General features: G+C 32.7%; 1 protein-coding gene across 3 annotated transcripts in view; it reads right to left on the bottom strand.

Annotated features, from left to right (window-relative positions):
* Positions 1 to 12392, bottom strand: part of LOC134725185 (atrial natriuretic peptide-converting enzyme-like) — a 74954-nt gene that overhangs the window by 27456 nt on the left and 35106 nt on the right. For all 3 annotated transcript variants that reach the window (XM_063588805.1, XM_063588804.1, XM_063588803.1), the window contains exons 2-3: positions 10552 to 10792; positions 2101 to 2127 (exon numbers count right to left, since the gene is read on the bottom strand). In XM_063588805.1, the coding sequence (XP_063444875.1) occupies positions 2101 to 2127; positions 10552 to 10792 (268 nt within the window). The remainder of the gene's footprint in view (positions 1 to 2100; positions 2128 to 10551; positions 10793 to 12392) is intronic.

The raw sequence follows: 12392 nt of genomic DNA, 5'->3' as shown, positions 1-12392 counted from the left end.
ATTGAGCGTAGCTACAGATAGAATATCCAGAAAACCGATCCAGACGCATCAAATTCGTAAAGTGTTATTTCATTCACACACAGACACCAAAGAAAACACCAACTTGATCTATGACGTAAATAATAAAAGTATTATATTGACGATGCAATACTTCCACGACAACAATAGGTTACACCCCAGCTCTATTGTTATACTTCACAGTTTCTATTTTTGAAACACGTGTAAATTGAATAGATCTATTGTTACGAATAACAATGGATTTTGACCACAGGCTGTGACAAGCGGGGTTTCTGGAAACCCCTGCTTCTACATCCCGCAAACAAAGTCTATTGTTATTCGTAACAATAGAAATTGATTATTCTTTAAATATTATGAACAGAAGAAATTACTTACAGTGTTCATTACAAATTCTTTTAAGATATTAAAAAAAAATATTTAAGGAAATTCCAATAAGGAAAAAAAATTAAGCATTTATTTTAAATAAAAAATATCCTTCAATTACTCCTTTGCTGAAAGTAATATTTATTTTTATCCCATTCATATATTTCTATTATAAAAAGGGTGATTTTAACTCTCGACCCCCCCCCCCCCCCCCCCGTTATCCAGTGGCCGATCCGGGGTAGGGGTTCCGCGCGGGGTCGGACCAGATTTAAAAGATCAATTTATTTGACTTATTGGAACCCCGACCCCTTTCTTTTAGTTGGGAACCCCAGCTGGATCAGCCCCTCTTCCGCAAAAGAGGGAGTTACGAAATATTTAATCTGTATCTTTGTATGCTGAGCGTGCCTGGAAGTCGGGTTTCTATTGCAGACACACTTATCCCTTTGTAGGTCCGAATATGAATGTGTATTCATTCTCGAGAAGAGGGGGGGCTTTTTCCCCCCATAACACCGTAAGATAGAAAATATAGTTATGATTACCTTTATTAAACTGATACAGGTAAGTACTTTGGGTTATAATATTGCCTTTATCTTTTAAATAAGTCTCATCTACCAAATCCAACGCTTGCTAATTAATGTCGTCCGTCTCATACCTTTCCATATTGACAACTGTATACAAGGAGCATGACGTGTTTTTTTGTTTTTAATATGAATACACGATACGGTAAACCTTGACCTGCTGATCCATATCAACCCAAGGATTTATTTGGAATATGCAAAACAACCTTGACATTGGTAAAACATACTCACTTGTCAAAGTGTGAACGAAGACAACCAAAAAGGTTACTAGTGGGTTTTCATGTAATAACAACAAAATCTTATAAATCATGGTTTGATATTGTCAATAAAACATATGCTATCTTTTTTTTTCATTAGATAATCAATGTTAACAATATAGAGTTTAGAATAGGGTGTAAGTTAGTTATACACCTCGGGATACGGCATGTCTGGATAAGAAACCCCTACGGCCTCCGGCCGACGGGGTTTCTTATCCAGACATACCTTTCCCTCGGTGTATAACTATAACTTAAACGCCTTTGAGTTAAAATTCGCTTGTAATGTAGAGTATTCTAGATACTGCTATGCATGTAACAAAAGTACAAGACCATTATAGAGTCTTTAATTGTATAGAATACGCATGTTGCACTATGTTTTTGCACATTTGTATATTTTCAAGTAAAACGATTGGTTAAGTGATAAATTCGGCGTACTCCTCGTCTACGCTTAATATAAATGTAGTTCTTTTCTATTGTTTTTGATCGATTAACATGGCTAATTAATTAGTACCACATTATCCAGACGAAATATGACGGTTCTTGTCCTGTAATGTAATTAGAGGCTTTGGTAAAATTAATTAAGATCAGTGACATGAAATGTATCCTAATTGTTAAAGCACGTGTAGGTTCATTGTGTTAAACATGACTGTACGTGTGCTCTATAATAGGAGTTGTCGATGGAAGATCAAAAAGTTGAAAGATTCGTCATAAGATCCTAACTTTTCTAACCCCATCTTAGTTTAAACTATTCATTTTAATCCAATTCCAATACATTTAAAAACAGGGTCTGGTACAATCAACGGCATTGAAAACATGTTAAACCGGTGCCAAAATATTTTCAAGATGAATTTTGATTTATTCTCGTAATGATCAAACATACTAACCTACTGGTTTTTCTTCATCCGATTTACCTACAATAAAAACAAATATGATATTAATAGTCTCATATTATCTATGATATCAAAATAAGACAGATGATCACCAAAAGATTTCATCAAAGACCAAATGACTGCAGCAATTGTGTTTTCTAATTCACCAATCAAACAAACTACAATTAAGGCCACTGCACATGTCTAATATTTACGTGTCTTTTTTTTTTAGTTTTGATTTTCAATGGAATACTGTTTCATTGACGTATTCAACACATCTCTCTTTTTAGACTTGTCATTAACGTGACGTGAACTCTCAATTTTAATCCAATTCCAATACATTTAAAAACAGGGTCTGATACAATCAACGGCATGAAAACATCTAAAATCTGGACTATCTTTATGTGCAGCGTAATACACGTAAACTCTTCTGGTCGAAAGGTCAATTATATTGTTTATTTACTTTGAAACCATTATATAGATTAAAAGTTATTTTCAAACTACTATATCAATTTTTATAGTTATCTGTTGATTCTGTGTTATTTCAATGTTTGTATTTTGGACTACTTTCACTATTCAAACAGAAATAGGAATTAAAAGATTATTACAATTAGTTTGTAAGATGTTTATCTTTGCTAATTTTCAAGAGAAATAAATTAAATCTGAAAATAACAATTCATAAGGTCCATTAGTAAATACCATATGTCAAGCTAATGTATTACGGTTCATCAAGTTATGGTCATCAAATATATTTGTCTTTATTGTAAGTGACAATATATTCTAAATCATATTATTCGTTTATGTTGATGAATTTTATGTATAACTTCTCTGATGAGTCTTATGTAGACGAAACGCGCGTCTAGCGTACTAAATTATAATATTGGTACCTTTGATAACTATATTCTCTTATCTGGCAAGGTATACATCCACAAAGCAAACAATTGAGAGTAAAACAAAGCAAAAAAAGTAGTGACAAAATGTGAGAGTAACGTCAACATCAAAAATAGGGCAAGAATCGTAAAAACAGTATTGGGGATGTGTGTGTTTTAATGCAGCCATCAATACATTTGGTGAACCCTAATTTAATTTTACTTGTTGTTTGTAAACTTGTGGGGGGAAGAATTATATTGGAATTTTATTCTCACATCATCTTTATGTATTTATTTATTGAAGGTTTGGTTTGCAGTTTATTAATAAGAACAAAATAGCGCTATTTACTAAATACAATTCTCAAAATGTGTTGCTAGATAATATCATCATAGATCTTAAACATTTAAAAGGGCTTACAATTTTGTACATCAGAATTGTGTTACCTTTTGAAAAGTAACACAAGTGACGCTCAAATCAAATTGATAAATTATAAAATACGAAGTGTAATACCTTTGAGGAACAAATATTCTGAAACGTTTTGCAAAAACAGCTTATGTACTGAGGTAATACATCCATAAGTTAGAGAAGTTTAATTCTGCATTTTGGTAAATATTTGACATACTTTATCAGCCTCTGTGTGTGTATCAAACACTCCGTCTTATAGCCTTATGGTATACTACATTGTATTTTTACTAATTCTAATTGATATTCACATTGACCTAAATTCGGTGTTGTGTTAGTGTAACTCATACTTAAACTAAACACAATTGCGTTCCCATTGATAAAACTGATAAATAGAAATGGCCACTGGTCTTTACTCAAAAAACGATTCACGCATAAATGCATGACTAAAAAAAGTGTGAGGTAAATGATATGTTAGTTTAGTATCTCAGATCCGTTAAATAACACGTAAAATAAATTAAAAAAAAACGTTACCTTATTCCTTTACCAAATACTCCTTGGAGAAGAAATACCATTTGAAACGAACAGAAAAGATAAAAATGTAGTGATCCCTAATATCTCAATCCTTTTTTTTTCAGCTGTAAGCACGCTGTTGCAGCTAACGTTTTCTAATGCATTATCGAGCCATCTCTAGTAAATTCAAACTACTGCAAATTATAAAAATGGCTTTCATAAAGTAGCAACCACTTAACTTCAAAAAAGGGGGAGGTTTATTTTTTTTTATCTGAGTCAGATTTTTTTCGCGCGTACGTTTTTATTGGTTTTTTTTTAATGCTGGTGATCAAATACCTTTTTTTCAATATTTAACACTATAATGTATGGGGAAACTCTTGATTCAGAATAAAAAAATTTATCATCTGTATGACCATTTTTTTTTTATCAAATTGGGGATCGGAATATTTCCATTCCCATCCCCCACCCCCCTTTTGAAGTCAAAAAGTTGTTCCCTTACCGCTAGAAAAAATTTCTAAAAATTTTGAATTCAGTTCTACGTAATGAACATTTAAATGACATATAGTTTACAAGTGGGAACAAATCTTATGTACAGATAGCTTAACAAGGTGTATAGATGTGAACAAATGTAATGTAAAATCAGTGTACACTACACTAAACTAATTGTAAACATGTTTACTCTACACGGCGTTTGGTGTGAACACGGCCTTACACATAAACTAAACAAAATTGCGTTCCCATTGATAAAACTCCATGTTTACATGTAGTTTAAATCATGTTTAATTCTACACACAGTCGATAGTCAATATAGGCCTTGTGTAGGTTAAGTGTACACAAAACTAGGCATTTAGGACATTAGTTTTACCGTGTATATATTTAAGGAGGAAACTTTTTTGAGTAAAACTGATATTTATGATAATTATTAGTATAGTTCTTTACAGAAATTGTTGTCTAAATTTGACTTTTTTTTTTGTTTAAAAAAATTAACGTGTACTTTATTAACACCTGATCAAGACTCAAAACAGCATCACTTCCGTACCTATAAGGCAGCAACCAATTGATTTTCGATGGAGGGGGTATTATAGTTGAGTATAAAACATAAAGGCAGGAGGTGGGGTGGTAGGCTATGGATTTTGCTTTAAAAAAAAATTGTTTCCAGTTATGGCCCTGAAAAAAAAATGTTTCCAGTTTTTGGCCCTGAAAAAAAATGCGTTTGTTTCACCCTCAGCTGCCTCTTTATATAATGCTTAAATTGATTTCGACTTGTCACCAAAATTTGTGCTGAAAAAAATCTATAGCCCATATGGGGAAATTCTTGATTCAGAATATTTTTTTATCATCTATACGACCAGATTTGTTTTTAATCAAATTTGGGATCTGAATATTTCCATCCCCCCTTTTTGAAGTCAAATGGTCGTTCCCTTGCTGCTAGAAAATTTGTCCGAAAACTTTGAATTCGGTTCTACGTAATGAACATTTAAATGACATATAGTTTACAAGTGTGAACAAATCTGATGTACAGGTAATTAAACAAGGTGTATAGATGTGAACAAATTTAATGTGAAACCAGTGTCCTTTACATTAAACTAATTGTAAACACGTTTGTACACGGCCTTATTAGTTCAAAATAAAGAATGGCATACATGCTACTGGATGTTCAGCTACCTCATGGAAGTATGAGATTTTGTTATTTAATAAAACTAAAAAATTAATTCAATTGCTCGTTTTGTACTTTTGATTGAAAAATTTCGATCTCGTCTGTTGTTATGGACTTTTCCATTTTACATTTGCTGTAGGGTTCGGTATTTTTGTTATACTTTTCTACTAACAATGATTCCTAACGTTCAACAAATAGAAAGAGGGATTTAGCGAGAAATGTAGAAACTGCTAACAGATAAAGATGGTAATTGTCGAATGAGAAGTATCCTTGAAGGCAATTTAACAGACGCTTTGACAGCTAACCAGGAGCGTTTAATCGTCCGTTTTAAACACACTTCCTTTATAAGCACTTACAGGACATAGTTAGTAAAATGGGCATTGGATCGTAAAATCTCTCCACTAATTAACCATCTGAGTTATAAAGTGTTGACATTGACGGTTTCCAGAGGGGAAAACCAATAACAATACACATTGAGAAACATCTACACCAGATATTAATGTCTAGTTCCTGTAGCCTTCAGGATGAAAGGTGATGTTTGATAGGCACGGAAGCATTGTATAAAAATATTTTTGTCTATGCAACTTCATTTTTTTGAGAGGCAATGGAGCAAATTTTTAAATAAACATGAACGCATTTGATTGTTTGTATTTATAAAGCTACGAACAGATTTGCTAATATTTTAATGCTAATCTCGTGCATCCATTTCATCATAATAATCCTGGTACATTTGATAACTATCAAAGTTACTCGACGACTGATTTTTATCAAGTTAGTTTTCAATAACAATTAATGAAGACTAGAATAATTTGAAGCTTGTAAATAACTTTTTTTAAATCTTCATAGAGCAAATTGCTTTATACAAACTTATTGGGGAAATTGAAAAATGTGTAGTAGAAAAAATAGAGAACATTTTTTTACATTGCGTTATTGACATTATATTTTTTATAATGCCACTGCTAGTGAACGTTTCATCCCGAGGGTATCACAAACCTTGTAGTCAGCACTTCGGTGTTGACATGAATATCAAGTATGTGGTCATTTTTATAAATTTACTGTTTGCAAAAGTATGAATTATTCGAAATACTTAATGATTTTCTTATCCAAAACAAAAGTTGCTCAAGCCGTATTTGACACAACATTTTTGGAATATTTGGTTTTCAACGCTCTTCAACGTTGTCCTGGTTTCGTTTTTCAAACTTTTTTTATCTGAGCACTGATGGGTCTTATGCAGACGATACGCGCGTCGGCGTATAAAATTATAAGCCTGGTACCTTTAAAAATCAATTATAACCTTATGATATATATTTTGTTTATGAATTAAATTGATGGAAAATGTTTTATACATAACACTCTTTTAAATTTGGAGTCACCCAGAAATTCCACCGACTGACTGGAAAAACTATGTGAAAAGGGGCGTCCGCTTTTGTACTAAGGTCGTTAAATCAGATGCTTATTTACTGTCGAAGTTTCCCTCAGAAATACAATGTAGATTACCTCGGAATAGATTACCTTAGCAGAATTTGGGAAAACTTTTAGGAACTTTTGGTCCTTAATGCTCTTCAACTTCGTTCTTTGTTTGGCATTTTTCACCTTTTTTACATTCGAGCGTCACTGATGAGTCTTTTGTAGACGAAACGCGCGTCTAGTGCATATATAAAATTGAAATCCTGGTATCTATGATGAGTTTATTTTCAGCCATTTAGCCGAGTTAAGTCACTTTGCAGAACCTATTTATTTGATTTACTGCCTCTTCTTTCTATGAATATGAATGAAGCATTTACCAGTGTCCAATTTACGTTTACTTCGTAATACATAAAAACTTTCAATGATTGTTCGTCGTTTCGGAATATTTTGGGGTAATAATAAAACTACTATAATTATTACAGCGATTGATTGATTTATTAACTGTTGCTTGCTAATCGACAAATGTAGATTATATAGTTATGACATGTACATTCAGGGCGAGAAACTGTAAATACCAATGTATGAATACAATACAGATAGGATTTGCAATACATGACGTCAGAATTTATGGGCGAGCAATTTGAACTACCATTTGAAAATAATCCTATTTTTGATTGGGACAGAAATCATGCAATATACATGAACCTCTTATGGAGCCCTCAACATTTGTTGCTTATTCTTTTACGTGCATATCGCGTCGCATTATCTATTCAAAAGGCGTCGGATTTAAAATCGGCAATATAACTGGCCCTGCTGTCAATTTATGGATAATGCCGGCGTCACACATTGACGAATAGACCAGCATAAAAAATTCATCCGGCTCAAGCATGTGTCTAGCGTATACCTGTACGCTTCATGCACGTTATACATACGCTACAATCGCATTTAACGAGCTACATATAAGTTTGGAACACGTTTGTGGCACATTGTATACGCTTCAAGATCGTTCGACTTGAACTAAAACGTATGCGGGTGCGTTTGTAACAAACACCTGATAATAGAACGTCCAAGACAAGACCGGAACGCGTCTAAAATACGTTCAAAAAACTTTTTTCCTTCGTAACATGCATTCCATCTACGTTACACAAACGCCAGGCATACGCCAACATACGTTTTTTAAACGTCCGATAAACGCTTAGATACGCTTTTCGTACGCCAAATACACGGTTAAAGCTCGTTGTGCACACGTTACAGATATGATTGACTGGTTGAGTGCATCCAAAATTACTAGCGCATTGGCAGCGTACATGAGTTTTCAACACGCCCGGTGTACGTCGAAGCTATATGCTGATGTGTGACGCCAATATTACATACAGTCAAATATTCGCCGAATTTTGACAAAAAATGTACTACTGGTCGAAAGGAAACATGGTGATAACGTTTTAGTTCCTAATGTTAATCTTGAGGATCTAGACCAATAATTCATAAAATATAGAAGGAATAGAGTGCCGAAATATAACCCTTACAATCTAGTCAGGTTAAGATAAACTTTGATAGATTCGAGATGCTTCGGGCTTCTTGTGTCATTGTGAGACAAATCCAATATCGTTAAGACTTTATCAACATATCAGATGACAACCATACAATTTCTTGAGGGACAACTTGTGTACAATGTTTATCACTTTACTAAGTGATTTTTCATATAATAAACATGTGCCATAATTTTACTGAATGAATATGGAAATGAGGTTCGGGTTAACAATACTTAAGATGTAGAATAGAAAAGATTAATTGATTACTTAGCTTTAACTATACATATACAGAAGTAAATCATTTTATCGTAAAGAAAAATTTTTACATTTAAGATTTATGATTATATAAAAGGACGTAGCAAATAACTGTTTTATGATTTCTTTTAAATAACCGAAACCCCTTGGGATTTTTTGATTTTTACAAAATGCTGAAGACATGTATAAGGGATGGTGTGCGGTAACATCAAAGGACCCAACTTAAAGGATTGACTAAAAAAGAGGAGCATTATATACTTTAAGGGGAGAATCAAAAACCACAAGATGGAAAGACAACCAAAGAACACATATGAAAAACGAAAACAAAAACCCAGCAAGTAAACAAAACACCATAAAAACATCAAATGCAATGATAACGTTCACAAAACAGAAAACTATTAGATCATCAGAAAAAACAAACAGATACGCAACACTGATCGTATAAGTAATCAACAACAGAAAACTCAGATTAAACGGTTGAAAAAGGTACAGCGGAATGCTGCAAGATTTATAACAAACCAAACATACAATCCAGAGAAGCCAATCAGTGTTACATCAATTTTCAAAAACCTAACTGGAACACACTTGAACAAAGAAGAACAATGACAGATGTCACACTCATGTACAAGGTAGTCCACCAACTAATACATATACCTGTATTCTACATTCCAATACCAGCTACTGTAATAAGAACAAGAATCAGCCACAGTTTGTTATTCGTGTCATACTACTGCAGAATTACATCTATCAACACTCATTTTTTTCCCCAAAACAGTTACGGTCTGAAACACTCTGTCAGAATCAGTTGTGCTTTCACCATCCCTTGAGGCCTTCAAATTATCCCACCATACGGGCACCAACCATGCCAGGAGAACCAACATCAACTAATGCGTTTGACCTTTGTTTATCTTATATTTTTAATAAACGGGGCTACATTTTCTATTGGATCGTTTTCGCACATCACACTTCATTAACAGTATGTTTTTTGTTAAGATCAACTGAAAATAATTCTTCTCTCTTAAAGGGTCACTAGCTACATCCGAGAAACATAACAAACATCTAAAATATGATTTGTTTGTTTGTTCAATCATAAATTAATGAAAATGAAATAGTGAAATAATAATTCGACTTTAGCAGCCAGTATGGTTCAATTTCTTCAAAATAAGCTAAGAAATATTTATAATTAATTATTCACTAGCAAGTGCATACTACGATCTCATTGAATCTTTATTCGTGTGAACTTCAATTTAACCTCTCAGCTAGAGATGGATAACGCATTAATTATGCATGTTCGGTTATCATAATAAGTAAAATAATGTCCTCATTGAAAGTGAAACAGGGTAAATCATTTGATTGACTAATTTTATCCACAAAAAAATCATTGTTATACAGGAAAACACGATGATTAACATATACGTCACTCTATAATATGAAATTAAAACGACCTAGAAAATCCAATTGCACGAGTTCGCTATCTATTTACATCTTTATCTTATGTTTTTAATTCATATAGCTTATATGACTATCTGAGGTCTTCGTATGTCAACTCAATAGTGAAATGGAAGGCATCTGGACAAAAATACACACGAAACGAAGCTACATATAATTGAGCCAATGCCATGTAAATTGTTTATTTAAGACTTTAATAATTAGGATAAAGTTTTTCCACTGTTATAAATAAAATATGAGAATTTTAGTCAAATTGGTGTACCTGAATTTGACAGTTTGTACCTCTTTAATACGATATAATGATATTATAAAAAATAGTAAACGAAAGGGTCATGAAAGCTCTTCGAATACTAGTTATTGTAATAAATTTAAATCACTTACCTGCAAACACTACTAAAAGAGCTATGATCAAGGCAATAAGAATAATGGCTATCACTACAGTTGCAACAATACGCATATATTTGTGTCTTTGATTTGTCTTCCGGAAGTGCACTTCGGTTGGTCGTCCTGGTCCTGAAGCGTAACTGTAGTCATTTCCGGGATACTTGTCGTTTGCTATCACATGATCATCATTTTGAAACTTATTTCCATCCTCTTGAAAGATCGGATTATCAAAGCAAGCCTGAAGAAGAATAGTATTATGATCATCGTTGGCCTTATAATAACGATTCGGATTGTTTAAAATCTTCAGTGGTATTTTTTTCATTAGTCGTCCACTCATATTGCAACTCCAGGAGAAATACTCTTTTAAACCAACATCGATTCATTCGGTAAATAAAGTATTTTATATTCCGACCATAATTAACTGTATCATCATTATATTGAAAAACAGATTCCCATTACAGCTAAATAAATCAAAACTTTCTAAAGCTATCTTCCTAGAACTAATACCAAATATATTGGGGTGAAAGTCTTTTCTTGTAATGTTGCCATTCATATCCCCTCCTCTTATTGTAAATTCATGGGAACTATATGTTCAAACTCGATTGGCCAAATCAGCCTTTATGTCCATTGGTTTACAAACTGACTTCCAACTGTGCACATTTCATCGGAAAATCATTTCCTAAGTTCACAATTTGTATTTCTTTGTAATTTATACTTTTATCATTACAAGTTCGTGTTAATAAAATTTCTTTGAATCTCTATTTGTAATAATATAATTAAATTTTATCACTTATTTTCCTGATTACAATAAACATCAATAAAAGAAGAAATTAGTGTTAAAATTGAAACGACGGATCCAAGACGTTTGTCTGTTATCCTATTCATTCGGGACACTCTAGTTGTCACCGATGAAACACGAAAGTCACCTGGGAATACAATCAAGGTGTCTGGTCTTGCAGTGCGGTTCCGCTCTACGACCAGAAACTTTAACGTATGATGATATTGAAATATACATATACATAGATATTGGGTCTTATTTTATAAGTGGTGGTTATTGGTTTTCGAAATTGACTTATTGTTTTTACTCTGTTCTTATCACCAAGACTTAAAGAAAATAATTGCAATCTATTTTTGTTAGGTACAGACGAGTACAATTATTAGATTTCAATTACAATGGTCAATAAAATAACTGAAGTCGAATTGCATTGGATATCTTTTCTTAAGAAACTCACTCTGCTCCATGCAACGCTGTAATTCTTTTAATCCCCTCCCCCCTTTTCGACTTAACATTAGTCGAGGTTTATTTTTGCGTTTTCCTGTATAAAAATACGATTTTACTATCTTAAATAAATATTGATTTTGAAGTATAATTTCCTTAATAATTCATTATAATTTGACCCCCCCCCCCCCTTCACCCTTTTTTTTCATCCAAATCCCACACAGCCCTTCACACATTCATTTAAAAAGCTTACTATATGAACTTGACGAAAAATACGTTCAGATGCCCGTTAAATGCATTTGCACTTAATTCATTTTAACATTTAAAAATTGTTTTTGAAGCTTTTATATCGTGTCAAAGGTGTACAGTAAATATTTCCTATCAGTTAATAACACTTCTTTACAAAGAAGTCGCAACTGCTTTTGTCAAATGTCAATTTCACGCACATGGAAATAGACATCGATTTAATTTACAAAATTGAAAACCAATTTTATTTTATAAACAACAAAAATAAAATCAAAACGACACACTGTTTCATCATAACTGTTTAAACAACTTTACTGCATAAAGTTTAATTATTCATTAGTTTATCTACTCTTTTTCAACACCCTTTTTTATT

The sequence above is a fragment of the Mytilus trossulus genome, chromosome 7 (genome assembly GCF_036588685.1).
Source record: "Mytilus trossulus isolate FHL-02 chromosome 7, PNRI_Mtr1.1.1.hap1, whole genome shotgun sequence".
NCBI classification, from domain to species: domain Eukaryota; kingdom Metazoa; phylum Mollusca; class Bivalvia; order Mytilida; family Mytilidae; genus Mytilus; species Mytilus trossulus.
Note: the sequence above shows the minus strand (reverse complement) of the source record. Positions and strands in the feature narration are given on the sequence as shown.